The 15,286-nt window shown below is 35.8% G+C and overlaps 1 protein-coding gene across 1 annotated transcript; it reads right to left on the bottom strand.

The window, feature by feature from the left end:
- Positions 1-738: 738 nt before the first annotated feature.
- Positions 739-7,601, bottom strand: LOC21398075 (vacuolar protein sorting-associated protein 20 homolog 1). Its single transcript, XM_024175999.1, has 6 exons — positions 7,273-7,601; positions 4,360-4,512; positions 4,001-4,153; positions 2,134-2,217; positions 1,218-1,374; positions 739-1,102 (listed from the first exon to the last, which is right to left on the bottom strand). Exons 1-6 carry the CDS (start codon positions 7,372-7,374, stop codon positions 1,077-1,079), a joined length of 675 nt encoding a protein of 224 aa, XP_024031767.1. The 5' UTR covers positions 7,375-7,601; the 3' UTR covers positions 739-1,076.
- Positions 7,602-15,286: the final 7,685 nt, after the last annotated feature.

Genomic DNA, 15,286 nt, shown 5'->3' on the forward strand with positions numbered 1-15,286 from the left:
TTGGATTTTTAAATAAATATAATACTTACTAGTAAATACGGTATTTATTGGTAAATGCAGTATTTACCGTTAAATATAGTGTTAGACAATCACCGAAGTAAGTGGCTGAATTTTCAAATAAATACAATATTTACTAATAAATACAATATTTACCAGTAAATATAGTGTTAAACAATCGCCGAAAAAGAATCGGATGCAAAAAAACAATCACCGGTTGCCGATTGTCGGCAAGTGCCGGCCATGGCAAACTTGAGTATAGAGAGAAGAAGAGAGAGGTGGAAAAGAAACTTAGGGATGTTTTTCAATTTTTAATTATATTTAAAACTTAAAATATCCAATTATGTTATAATTTACTATTTTTAAAAAAATGTGCTATAATTTATTAATCACTCTACTAATTATGCTATTTTACTCATTCTCCCAATGTAAAATTAATTATAACATTTGAAATAATATTATACGTAAAAACACAAAATGCCATTTTTACACTTTTTCTTGTGTCAAATAGCATTTATATCGAAATAGAACTGAACCGAAATTGGAATGCCACAGACAAGGACTCCTCGAAAAGAGTATATGAAAGGAGCATTATGGCTCCATTCAAGTCCAACAAACTCTATGGGGAGGAAAGGAATGGGACAGAAAGAGGGATCACTTACTTTGATTAATTTTATGCGGTAAGAATAAGATTGTGTTGCCCCATTTTATAATTGCTGTTTTAGAACTGCAAATTTTGATTATATGATAATTTCCTTAATACCCTTCAAAGATCCATACATTTGATAGTTGAGCCTAGTTTGAGGCTTTTGATAATGACTCGAGTATTATGATAGCTAAGAAATGTCAAGAGGCTCCATAGGTTTGCGGGAGAGAATTGCAAATTACGTTTATTGAGAAACTACACCTCTGTACAATCCAATGTGAGAATCTTTTGTTTAAAACCAACCAAGATTTACAAAGTCCAAACCGAAGAATAGCATAGCACACGTTCTTGCAGGCCAGTGACTAATCCATCAAAGCTTCCAAACAGCTCGAACGGATTAGAAAGGACGTGAACGTTTAACTGATCTCCCCAATCATGCCGGCAATGGCTCTTCCAACACTGCGTTTCCGGATAAATTTGTCAATTGTTTGAAGGCCTTAAATGGTGTTCTGTACGAATGTGCTGCGTATTGTGTGTGTGTGTGTGTGTGTGTGAGAGAGAGAGAGAGAGAGACCTTTTCTCTTTGAGGAAGCTTCAGCTGGAGCAACTTCAGCATCATCTGCAGAAGCCTCGGCGACAATTGGTGGTTTAGTCGGTAAATCAGGAAGGTCCAATTTCTCCTCAGCAGATGGCACTGTTGCAGGAACATCAGGCATATCTTGAATGGAGATCTGAAAAATATGAAGTGAGTTTAGATATTAAAAAATAAATAAATAAACTACATCCGATTTCCTTTACTAATCTACTCGAGGAAACTAGCAGCATATAGCGTGCCAGACAACAATAGCTAAAGCTACTAAACAAACTAGTTCAGAGAATTTTTTACTCAAACTCACCAGCCAAGAGTCCATTTTGAGGGAACTTTCTTCTCTATTTGAGAAGTCATCTCATGGAGATGGAAACAGTAAAATTCGATTACAAAAAAGTTCTTAATACAGCCTATATAAAGATCCATTTTTATCCCAAGTGGGGAAAAAAGGGTTAAGTTATAGATTCAACGAAACACTAGTGGCTTAATGTGGACCCCACTACATGTTTAACAAAACATAGGCCCTGTTTGTTTCGCTAGTTCGAATCACAAATCAAGTTTTTGCTATAGTGCTTTCTCTCACAAAAATTTAAATTCAACCTTTTCTGTTACTATGTTTTCTCTCACATAAATTTACTTTTTAACTTAAGCTCTCAACTTGAACGAGCGAAACGAACGAGGCTATGATTGGTCTTGGGCACCATGTTTTAAAGGCTGAACAGCAAACGGCATAACATGAAACAGCCATTAACAAAATAACTGGAAGATACTTGGAGGCAACAAGTTGCACGTCAGACGGAATACTTGGAACAAGCAAAAGCTAAAATAACCATACAACTAAATAACCCTGCGATAAAAAAAAAAAAAAAATAAAAAAATAATAATAATAATATACACAAACCTGAGTTTCTAAGTTTTCAAATTCTGCTAAAACCTCTTCTTCATCTTCTGCAGATAATTGCTCGCCCAAGATTGCATTAATTTCCTACAATGATACATTTGGTTATAAGTAAAAATGAAACAGTCAGATAAAAAAAATAAAAACAAAACAAATATTTAGACAATGAAATTGCTTATAGACTGCAAAAACTTAATGGTAAGTGCCAATATCATTCGCTAATCTAAAGCTTCATTAGGATAACAAACAAAAGATACAACAAGAGGAAATCTAAAATGGTAAAAGTGCATATGTAGAACCAGCCACTAAACAAAGAAGTAAAATTATGATATGATGGAAACTTAATGCAAGGGATATCTTGGGCGGCTAAAGAATGAGTCAACATTCTACGCCTTTAATTTGTTACTTCTTTTTGTTCTCTTTTTCCATCTTTTCCTCTTGTTGGATCTGTGTTGTGTGTGTGTGTATATATATACACATACATATACATTTATGTATGCATATATATATATATATATATACACATACATACATATATACTGCGATTGGGGGTGAAATAAATATCCTTAGGAGAAGAAAAGTTAAGATTGATTGAAAAACAAGGGGCAGGACAGGACCGTGCCAAATGGTAGAAATCCAATAGAAATAAATATTTTAGGCCTCATTTGTTTCGTTAGTTCAAATCACAACTCAAGTTTTTACTACAGTGTTTTCTCTTAGATGAATTCACTTTTTAACTCAAGTTCTTAACTCAAATGAGTGAAACGATGGAAGCTTTAGAATCTCTTTGCTGTGCTTTTGCAGATCATAGACAATTGCACAAAAGGGCCCAAATGTTTAATTTGACAAATGGAACACATAAATACAGATAATATTACTGCAATAGTCTTGTACAAGGGAACGGTCAGAGTAACTTAGCCCCCGTTTGGTTCACTAGTTTGAATTTTGTTGGTTTGAACTTTTTTATTTGAACAAAAAAATTCAAACAGTGCAATGAATTATAGTTCTAATTGGTGTTTGGATGTGCACTTAAAATTTTAATTTGAACAGGGAATAAAATTCGAATTTGTGTTTGATAGGTGTGAAAAACAGAGAGTAAGCACCCTTTTACTGTTTAAAAATGGTCTGGATGGTTGAACTTAAGGGGAGAATTAAACTCTAAGTTGGACAGTATAACTCAATTCAAACGGGAAATATAATTGGAACTGCATGCTTACTAAACATGAGTTCAAATTGTTCACACTATTCGAATTGAGTTGAATTGAACTAAACTAGTGAAACAAATGGGGCTTACTATACTGGGGCACATAAAGTATTTGGTAGTGAAATTACTGCTATAGTGTTATATTAGAAGAGAGAGAGAGAGGAGAGAGTATTGGGAAGAGAGAGAGAGAGACATTGCTACAGTGTTTTATGGGGGAGAGAGTGCCAAATGAGAGAAGGGGATGAAGAGAGAAGAAAGGAACTCCTATATCACATATTCAAGCTCTCAGGAGAAAAGAAAGAAAAAAAAAAGCAGAGCCTGCAGAAGGGAAAAGACTGAAAAAAAGCAAGAATGAACTAGAAAAAAAAAATTAATGAAACGTCTTGTTAAGACATTGCTACAGTGTTTTATGGGGGAGAGAGTGCCAAATGAGAGAAGGGGATGAAGAGAGAAGAAAGGAACTCCTATATCACATATTCAAGCTCTCAGGAGAAAAGAAAGAAAAAAAAAAGCAGAGCCTGCAGAAGGGAAAAGACTGAAAAAAAGCAAGAATGAACTAGAAAAAAAAAATTAATGAAACGTCTTGTTAAGAGCAATAAGAAACTTATTCTCCTTTAGTAAAGATGGTTAAGAAGATAAAGAGATGAAGGAATAAATCAATCTCACATCTTGGTAAGCTTTAGCTTCAGCAGTATCATCCATTAATTTTTGAACATCCTCAATATTGATCTCACTTTGTAAAGCTTTCATTGCCTCGTTACCAGCTTTCAAACTCTCAAACACAGCCTTTTGCTTGCTTGCGAGTTCTATATCTGCCAACTAAACCAAAATGTATATAAGAGAATTCGTCTTAAACAAAGAAAAACAAAACTTAAGAGGAGGGAACATCATATCAAATGCGAAAGCCATTTCTTAATATGAAGTTAAAAATAAATACATAAATAAAACTTCTCACGTCAGTTATAAAGACATCACAAATTATATATGAAATAGAGAAAGTAACTACACTGAAAATGATTGCTCACCTGTTGCTCAACATTGATGACCCAAGCATCAACTTTCTTCAATAATTCTTCTTGTGCTTTTTTCTTTTTTAATGCTAACAACGCTCTGTCCTTTTTCTTTTCACGGATCAAGTCTCTCGCAGCTTGCTTTTCAGCTTCAATGACAGCATCAAGCTGGAAAAAGTTTATCACAAACAAGTAGAAACCTTATTGATTAAAAAACATTTTTCTGAGAGTGAGACCAGTCCTCAAGATTTGTGACAAGTCCAATCCTTAAGCACATGTTTCAGCAGTGAAACAGACAAATCGACTTCATTTGTGTGTGTGTGTGTGTGTGTGTCTAAGAAAAACCCTTTCATTGATAATTCAATCAATAACAAGAACAAGAGATGAGAGATCCTCAAGCAACAACAAAAAACACAACAACAACAGGAAAAAATAAAAACAAAAACCACACCTTAAAAACAATGAAATCAACTTAGACCTAAGACACCCAGACTAGCGATCTTCCCATCACATCTTTCCAATTTAAAATGATCAATTGGAATGGGATATCCTTAAAAGCCTACAAGGAGGCTAAGAATTTAGCCTTTCCAAAAATGTCTTTTGTCCCCATTTCCTATTCCTCAAAAATTTTGAATGCCTCTCCATCCAAATTTTCCAAGATAATGAGAGTACAATACACCTCCAAAGGGTTTTTACCATTTTATTAGACCCGAATCCCACCATATTCTCCACCATCGGCGATAAACAATGTGTTGGGAATGCCCAAAGGAATACAGCTTCAATCAGCAACCTCTGTCGTAGCTCCCTTGATACCTTACAAGGAAGCAATAAATGGTCTAATGATTCACCCTCTTCTCTACACATAATGCACCAGGACAGTGACAGTCAAATGTGGACCCCTCCTCTGAACCATGTCATAAGTATTTAATTTACTATGAAAACCCAGCCATGAAAAAACTTTAATCCTATAGGGAACACAACATTTCTAAATGAAACGGAAATTGTTTTCAACAAGGGAGACAAAAAAAGACTTGCACGAGAATCCAAAGCGTCACACACCCACACCCTACGATCTGGTATCGACGAGTTTGGCAAAAAAGAAATGAGGCAATGAAGTAAAGAATGCACTTCCTCCTCCTCCTCCCCATCATTTAAACCCCCTCTTACAAAACTTCCAATTTAACTTTACTATCCCTGGAAGAAATTTCAACAATGAAAGCATTAGGGAAAGCGGAAAGTCGAAAGTCGAAAAAGTCTAGGAAAGGAAGACTCAAAGGATTGATTCCTGCATCATACATCTTTCCAAAACAAAATCCTATCCCCCAAACTCACCCTCTGAGATATATTCTTAGCAAAAACATTTAAACCCGAAGAGAAAAACCAACTACTCAACATGCCTCGAGATCATTCTACTCCAAAGTGAGAATTAATCTAGTATAATGATTTACAAAACTAAAGGAGTAGTATCATTTACAAGTTAGGGCTCCATAATACCTTCTTTTCCAGTCTGTTGAATCTAGTCAACAATCCCCTCAAGGTTTTCTATTTATTCCTGCATCATACATCTTTCCAAAACAAAATCCTATCCCCCAAACTCACCCTCTGAGATATATTCTTGGCAAAAACATTTAAACCCTAAGAGACAAACCAACTACTCAACATGCCTCGAGATCATTCTACTCCAAAGTGAGAATTAATCTAGTATAATGATTTACAAAACTAAAGGAGTAGTATCATTTACAAGTTAGGACTCCATAATACCTTCTTTTCCAGTCTGTTGAATCTAGTCAACAATCCCCTCAAGTTTTTCTATTTATTCTAATACCCAAAAAAACCACAAAACAAGAGGATGATTGGATGAGCAATTCTCCAAAAATAAAAAACACACAAAAGAATCAAACATCTGACCAACAATCCTGAAAAGATTCAAAACAAAGCAATATCTGATTCCTGGAAACCCCGGCTTTCAACATCTCCAACCACCATAATTAATCTCATACCACATCCCTCTAACTCAAAATGAAACATCGGAAAGGTGTTACATTGAATTCCTTTAACATAGGGGCCCATATAGAAGCCAAAAAATCTAATACAATCCAGAAGAGAGGGCTCATCGTCATATCTGTATTTAAACATTATTCCACTTCTCTCTAGGCAAATGACCAAAAATAATTCAACGACGGCACACCTGCAGAAAAATCTTCTGCTACTTATTCCTCGAAAAGCCTTTTAGCCTCTGAATAAACATCAGAAAGCACTATTGAGGAACAAAACAATTTATACAAATGCAACAAAGAAACCAATATCCTGTACTTTCACGATTATTGCTGACAATGCATCATGACGATTACGAATCCTAGAACTTCTCATTTGCAGCATTAACACATGTTAACCTTTTTCCAAAAGCTAAAAAGCCAATCTAATGCCTAATCCTCAAGGGAAAACAAACTTTTCATACAATTTGAGACTGTTCAAAACCCTATTATGTTTATTCCACTAAACAAGGAACACAAAAGAAATATGATCAGCTTTTTATGACCCTTCTATTTCTCAAGAAATCATTTTTAAGCATTTATAGCTGTATGTAATCTTCACAAGCAATCATACAGTAAACATCATTTTCAGCCGAGAAAAGCACCAATGTTGTCATCATTTCTACAAAATATTAAAGCGGAATAAACATAATAGTTTATAATGAGAAAATGTATGAAAATGTTGTATTTTAATTCCTAAAACTAGAAATCAGCTAAATTGCTTTTCTTGTCTAATAAATGTGCAAACTTCAATTTAATTTTAAAACTCCACCAATTACAATTTCTATTTTAAGTATTACCCAAAAGAGATCAGGGTCAGAATTTGCATATTTTCTTCAATTTTGAATCAAAAATCTTTTTTAAAAAAAATAGCAGGGAAAAGAATATATTAGACCTGTTGTTGATATTGAGCAAGCTTGCGTCTCTGTGTTTTGAGGGTAAGAATAGCACGATCTACGTCAGTGATCTTGGGCTTCTTGACGAACAAATTCCCCATCTGCTTCTTTGGCAATGTTTGGAACCTAGATTTTAGGATGGAAAAAAATATGAAAGAAAGTTCAAAGGAAAAAAAAAAAAAGAAAAGAAAAGAGGAAGGGAAAAGAGAAATTTTGTCTCGTGTTTGGAACTGAAGAAAAACTAGGTAGGAAAAAAAATTAAAAAAAAATAAAAATTTCACTTGCTCTATTTTTTTTTTTACTCTCTCATCACTCTTGCTCTCTCATCACTTTCTGTCTCCTACGTCCTAACTATTGGGTTGTTCTTTTAATAGCATTCTTGAGTTAAGATTTTGAATTGAGTTTAAATTATAATTTAAATTAAAGTTATAATTTGAATTTGTGTTTAATTATGTACATTTAAATTATGATTTAAGATAAAAAAATTTTAAATTTGTGTTTATTTGTGGTAAGACTTGAGTTGTGAATAATAGATAGCATTTTTTTTTTATTTTTCCATTTTATTCAATTCTTTTGCAATTTTTTTCTTTTTTGAATTTATTCAATTTTTTGTAATTGAATATGAATAATTGGAATTATTTGTAAATAATTATGAATAATAGGTAATTTAGTAATTTTAAAAAATAAATAATTACAAAAAAATATAATAAAAATAAATAGTAGAAGATCAGTTTTCATTATAATTAAGTTCAAAAAGACAACAATAAATACATAAATTATAACATAAGTATATATACACCATATAATATCATATCGTAGCACATTAACGTCTTATGAAAGAGGACTATTAACGCACACGACGGTGCCGGTACACTGCCCACATTGTATGCGCCCTTGCATCCCTTAAAGCATTTATCTCCACTTCTGCATTATAATCCAATGGTTGACCCTTATGGTTAGTATTGTCATTGATGTCCTCATCAACATTCTGTGGATCAATGTTCGCAACTAGAACGTCATCTTGTGAGTACTGCTCTAAAAGGTTGTCCCCATTACGATGCATATGGATAAAATTATGTATTATAGCACACGATACTGGAATCATAGCTTGTTTGGTCATGGGGTAACGGTTAATGGTTTTCAAAATACGAAATCTAGCATTCCATACACCAAATGTTCTTTCAATGACATTACACAATAAGGAGTGGGTGTAGCTGAACAGCTCACGTTCACTATGGAAACCTCTTTCATGGTGATTCTTATACTCTTGCAAGTGGTATGTTGTCCCCTGATAGGGTGCCATGAAGCATCTGTTGTTAGCGTAACCTGAGTCGACGAGGTAAAATTTTCCTACACGTATACGTATAATAATTAACAAATAATCGTACAGATGAAGTATTTGGAATGTCATTGTACACATAAAAAAATCGTTGCTCTCTAACCTGGTGGCGGTGTCAGAAATCTTTTGATTGGGGTATCTAAGACGGATGCGAGTACTCTTGCATCGTGTGCCGAACCCTCCCATCTAGCTAACATGTACATAAATTTCATATCAAATGAGCACACCGCAAGCACATTTAGTGAAAAGAACCCCTTCCTATTTCTGTAAAGTTCAGCAGTTTCACGAGGGAGAACACATGAGACGTGAGTACCGTCAAGTGCTTCAACACAATCCTTCATGTTTACAAGAGTTTTGTTGGTTATATTATATAACGTAATAATTTTTAGAAAGCATTATAAACTACATTAAAATTTAGATGTGGCTAATTAATGTAGAATATTGAACTTACATCAAACCACGGTGAGTATTTGTTTCCACTAGCAATTATGTGCGGGTGAACAGTTTGAAAATTTGGATGTCTAATGAAGTCATTCTTCAATGTGCATACTGCCTCAAGAACTTTGGTGAAGTACTTTGACACCGTTGATCCAGATCGCTGCCAATGGTCATGCGCCTCCCTGTTAGTTTGGTTCTGACATAATATAGTTAGGAATATGAATAATTGCTCGTCAACATTTAGGTGGACAGTCGGTTGCAATAAGCCCCGCTCCTCAAGGATATAACTTAGACGCAAGAATGCATCACTACTGATATGGACTTTGTCATACATCATTGTTGGACTGCGTTCCAGATAATAATTCACTCTAACTGCACCTTCTCAACCTGAAGTGTGCCTTCGGCGAGAAGGTTCTCTGTACACAAATCCAACACATAATAAAGTCGTTGCAACTAGCACTTGCATGAAAAAATCATCATCATTGCCATAGTCTGATTCATTAAAAACCATTGGGTTTGAATTTCCACATATATCCATCCCCGCCAAATTTTCCAACTAATGAAGCATAAAGTTAAATACTGCAAATCATATGCATAATTGAAACTACATATAAAACAACTTTTGGAGAAAATCAGTTTACATAAAGCAACAACATTGTCCTCAAATTAGATATGCTTACATGTGGTCCTATAAAATGGACACAACCTAATAAAAATTCCTCTATCAGTACTAATAACAACAAACAATGAAGGAAATAAAACCATAAACGAATCAATAATAACAAGTCTTTTTAAGTTCGTAACAAGTCAATGTAATCTAGGATTGTCAACCAAGTCTGCCGCCACCATCATAGTTGCGAAGAACCATCCCCTCCATGTGACATTGGAAATGGTGGCCTTGAAAACGGTGGCACATACGGTTGAAAATTTAAAGTGGTTTGCTGGAATGTGTAGGTGGGTGCAGGGTTCGGTTGTACGTTCAACTGAAATAACGAAGGGATAGGCATTTGTTGTGGTGGCGGAGGAGGAACTTATTGATTTGCACACTGCTCCATAGTATGCTGAATCCACGCAAGCCGATGGTGTTCTGGCATATGAAGGAATGGCCGTTGAAGTCTAGGATTCGAAGTCATAAAGTTGAACATGAAGAGGTACTGATCTTGGGGTATTTGCAACGTTTCTAATAAATCAATGCATTGATCCTCAATGTTTTCAATTTGAACGGACATATTCGCAGATGCATTTATACCTCAAGTCTGACTACTTGTTTCTATCAAACTTACGAGGCGATCCACGACATGCTCCATAAAGGTCGGTGAGACTCTACAAGAGTTTCGCCTTGACCGTTTACGTATGAATCGTGATGGGGAGGCGACACGTGGTGCACGGTTTTCTCTGTTCATGCCTTGCCTCCTATCTCTAAAAGGAAAATCCTCACCGTCATTGAAACTTGGTGGTCTTCTTTCAATGTCAATGGGGTTGTCGGAACAACGTTGTGGTGGAGTATCCTCCTGACCATACTCAAAGGCCCCAGTTGCCCGTGAATTGGCGAACGCGCAATAATACAAATCGTAATCCAACAAGGACTTCCTCCTTGCCCTTTCAACCTCGGGATGGCTCTGTAAACCCATAAACAAATATTAAAGTTAAATGAGAAAGAGACTCATGGGTTAGGCAACCAGCATATGTATATATGAAAGTCCCACAGGGTGTCAGTTTGTTGGTTACAAAATATTCAATGAAACAAAGCGGACTGCATTAATTATAAGACATCTAAAAATCAATCAAGTATCAAACTTACACTGATAAATTGTTGCCAATGTTTGTCATTGTAGGTGGGTTTCTTCTAAATCGGATCCTAACCAAGTCCGGTGGCAGTACAAATTAGAAACTCAGCATCAAACGTTTTCTTCAGTCTACCAGCTTTTTGTTTCACTTTATCCCAAGTTAGGGGGACGATAAAATGCTCACTTAGTTCGGTTGCCCATTTAGCATATTTGTCTCGGTTTGGTGCGGTACCGGACGAGTGGGCTAAATTAAAGTCACCTAGCCGCCGAAGCAACCCCACCTCTACTTCGGGGCTCCAATTGACATCTCTATCCATCCTTCTTGCCATCTATTTAGTGGTGAAATCCAATCCAGCCACAATACATATGTACATTTGAAGCAAAAATCATGTAATGAAAGAAGTTGTAATCAAATAGGCTCAGGAATGTGTAATGGCCTGCATCGCCCACTTATGGAGCATTATCCTAGGGAATGACAACTATGCTACCAGTGTTTATAAGCACACTATGGCAGTTAGCCCCGACCGATATTCAACTTACCATAGTACGAATATGCCATAGTGACATTATAAACCGGCAACTGATAATTGTCACGCCATCGAATATCACTCGACATAAAGAGCAAGGCCATTAGACACATATTAAGCATCACAACCATATCCTATATGCGCATAAAAGAATAATTTAGATGAACTAGCACTTAGCAGTGGGTTCACCTAAAACAAATAAGCAAAACAAGAAAACATTACTATGTGGACTCACAATAAGGAAATGCACATATGAGCAGCTTGTTTTTTGGCTCGGGTTAGAATTAGATAGCCTTTTTAGACTCATGGTTTGGTGTTAACACAGGAAATACATTACTTATATGTTATGAACCTATGTGGCTTTTGTTCTTACATGGTTGATCACAAGTGCTACTTACCGTGAAGCTTTTATTCTTACGTGAAGCTTAATCATAGGTTATTCAGAACAATAGAACAACAGAAACATTAAAAAGGGGTTCTTTTGTTTTCTTTCGCTAGAAAGCAAAAATGAACTTGCTTAGTAAAGGAAAGAACTTCGGTTTCCTACCATTTTAACACAACTCCACACATTCATCCCTTAAACAAAACCAAACCATAGTAACCAACATGTTTATGTCATATCACATATGTACACTCAAAAATCAATGTCTGCAATCCCTGAGTTTATGGAAGTAGATCCAAACCATAACATAACACGCTGAGAAAATAAATGTAAGGATTTATGTACTTACCGAGTTTGAGCCTACAGAAGAGTACATTGAGCAGCTTAGAGATTCCCAAAACGCGACGAGGAATTACCGTGTTTAAGGTACCGGCGACGACAATGCCAGGGGAATGAGCTTTGACGTTGTCACTGAAGAGCACTAGGTCGAGATCGGTTCCTCCTACATTGACCTAGGAAGGATGCCCAAGGAGGTCACCGAACAAAACGGTTCAGAGTGAATTTCCCCGTTTTGGCCGAGGACTGAAAACATGCAAAATGAGTGATAATTTTGGGGATAGGGTTACACAATCTCAGATTTCGGGGAAACTTTTGATTTGGCTACTTCTTCTCGGTATGGGAACGGATAAAAGCTTGATGGAGGAGATGACGATTTTGGGGCAAGGGTTTCCCAATCTCAGATTTAGGGGAAACGGTCTTTTGCAACGAAACTCATGAAATGGCAGAGAAAAATGGGAATGGATAAAAGCTTAAAGGATTAGACGAGGCTTGAAGGAGGAGACGAGGCTCTTACACGATGGTCAAACGGAGGAGACAAGGCTCGAGAATCAAACTTACAGATGTAAGTGAGAATCATGTGAAATGGCAGAGAAGAAATGAAGGCTCGAATCTTGGTTTAGAAAAGGAAGAGAACAACCAACGGCTACAAATACGACTGTTGTTGCACGCGAGAGCTAAACACTGTAGAGTTTCACTCGAATTGAAGGGGGGAGGGTGAACTTAAGTTTTGGTTGTTGACTCGAATTAATGCTCAAGTTACAACATGACCGAACACGAATTTAGGCTGAAAGCGGAACTCGAGTGGGCCTTACTCGAGTTTTTAGGGTAAACCGAACAGGCCCCATATCTCTCAACTCTCTCTCACACAAATTTCTCTCTCCTAACTATTTCTCACCACCCTCTCTCTCCTCACTCTCTTTCACGACTTTATCAAATGAGCATAAGAATTGAAAATATGCACAATTAGCCTAGCTTAAAAATGCCTAACCTAAAGTCAAGCATAAATAAGTACAGTCAATTTTATTTTCTACCTCTTGAGTTCAACTTCTATTTCAACGACAGCAAAAACACAATTATGATACAATTGGGCAAATTATAATCAACCATAATCTAGAAATAAAATTGCTAAATACTACAAACACAATAACAAAACATCAAACAAAATTGACGGCCGAGATCATTTCTCAAGGCAGGCATTCACTTTTCGCCGTCGCTAACGAAGACTCTGACGCTTTTGGCCGGCCGAGACAACTTGTTCCGAACAGTGTTGATCACGAGAAAAAGGTTCAGATTTGGTGAGGTTCGAGGAAATAGTGAGGAGAAAATGAAAATGGGAAAAGGAAAACAACTCAAATTTATTTTCATAAATTGGGTGATTTTTTGAGAAAGGACAAAAACGTTTTCAGTTTTGTTTTTGGTTGAAGATTGCTCCACCAAACGTAATTCTCATATGATTTCCATTTTTTTCCTTTCGAAAAACGTGAAAAACGTTTTCAGAATGGATTCCAAACAGGCACTATGTATTACAACCAGAATACTATGGAAAATTTAATTATACTATCCACATGCTTCCCAACTCATAATTGGATCTTTGTTTAAGCCAAACCCTCCAATGCAAAGTACTTGCAATTTGCAGAACTCAAACATTTCACCATGGATCATTGGGATTTCAAGATCAAATAAAATGGTAACCTTAAGGCTATAACAAAAGCCCAATGGTGCTTTCAACTCCTAGATTGTGATTGTAACTCAAAAACTGCTACAAAAAAAAATGTTTCCTTGACTAATGACTACTGTGCTAACTTTTCAATAAGGCAATTTTCATGCTATAAGACGTAATACCTTTCAGTTGTGTATTTTTGAAGCCAAAACTCTGTGGCAGGCTATCAGCAGATTCAACACTTCATTCAACTGAGCAATTTGGTGCAATATTTAGTTAATTTTCTGCAAATGACCAATGCAATATTTATTGCAAAGACGTCATAATAAAAGAAGACAATGTAATGATAACAGTAAGAAGCCCATGTACTTGAGCCAATAATGCCAATGTACAGGATTCAGATTCTCCATGATAAGCACCAAGACATTCATTCAAGTTAATTCTTATATTAACCTAATCTAGCAGTAATCCCTTTAAATAATTGACTATCAAGGCCACAGTCTAGTGACATTAAGCTTGCTCCCAAGTAGTTTGGTAGATGAGAGAGAGGTCTCAAATTCAAGTATCATGATAAGCGCTTAGGATCGGTTTCCAGGCTACTAACTTAATATTCATTATCTTACCCAATTTGCCACTCAATATTACTAGTAATAAAGATAATTTATAGTTGGTCACCCTCCCCATATTTTTTTTAACCAAAAACTCACTTTAGATAATTAAACCAAACAAAGAGTAATAGATACTTGCCAAAATTATTAAGACAAATAATAAGCCTCAAACAAAATAACTATAGCCCTTTTTTTTTTGTAAAATGCATAGACAAAAACAAATCATCAAGATCAACTATTACATTCTCTCACAGGCATTTCCACAAACATCTAGAACTCAATAAGAGTATTGACCAATAAATTCCCTAAAAACATAACAAAAAAGTGAAAAGTAAACCATTTTAGAAGTATGGTATATGCTTTTTTTCTCCATAGAATCAAAATTGGAACCTTTCTCTTTAGAATTCTCACTCTAATCACTTTGAAATCGAATAAAAGGATGAAATATCCTTACTAAAAACACAAATGTAGAACAAATAGGAACAAATCGAGAGAGTATTAAAGACTTACCGTCGGAGCTTCCCCCTCCGTCGGATGCCAAACCCTAGAAAAGAAGAAGAAGAAGAGGATAAGGATGAGGAAGAGAGAGAGAGAAGTGAAGAAAAAGAGTATTAAAGAGTTACCGTCAGAGATTCACCCTCCGTCGGATGCCAAACCCTAGAAAAGAAGAAGAAGAAAAGGAGGAAGATGAGGAAGGGAGAGAGAGAGAAGTGAAGAACAAGAACAAGAAGAAGAAGAAGAAAAGGAGGAGGATGAGGAACAAAAAGAGAGAAGTGAAGAAGAAGAAGAAGGAGAATGAGAATGAGAAGGAGAAGAAGAGCGAGAGAGAGAGAAGTGAAGAACAAGAACAAGAAGAAGAAGAAAAGGATGAGGATGAGGAAGAGAAAGAGAGAAGTGAAGAAGAAGAAGAAGAAGGAGAATGAGAATGAGAAG

Source organism: Morus notabilis, unplaced genomic scaffold (genome assembly GCF_000414095.1).
Source record: "Morus notabilis unplaced genomic scaffold, ASM41409v2 Scaffold72, whole genome shotgun sequence".
NCBI classification, from domain to species: domain Eukaryota; kingdom Viridiplantae; phylum Streptophyta; class Magnoliopsida; order Rosales; family Moraceae; genus Morus; species Morus notabilis.

Excerpts from the sequence above, each read along its gene's own strand:
- LOC21398075 (XM_024175999.1), bottom strand. The coding sequence starts at position 7,374 with ATGGGGAATTTGTTCGTCAAGAAGCCCAAGATCACTGACGTAGATCGT. Across the intron at positions 2,218-4,000 it reads AAGCTAAAGCTTACCAAGAT|GAAATTAATGCAATCTTGGG; the intron begins GTGAGATTGATT and ends GTATCATTGTAG. Across the intron at positions 1,103-1,217 it reads AGCTTCCTCAAAGAGAAAAG|TGTTGGAAGAGCCATTGCCG; the intron begins GTCTCTCTCTCT and ends CCGGAAACGCAG.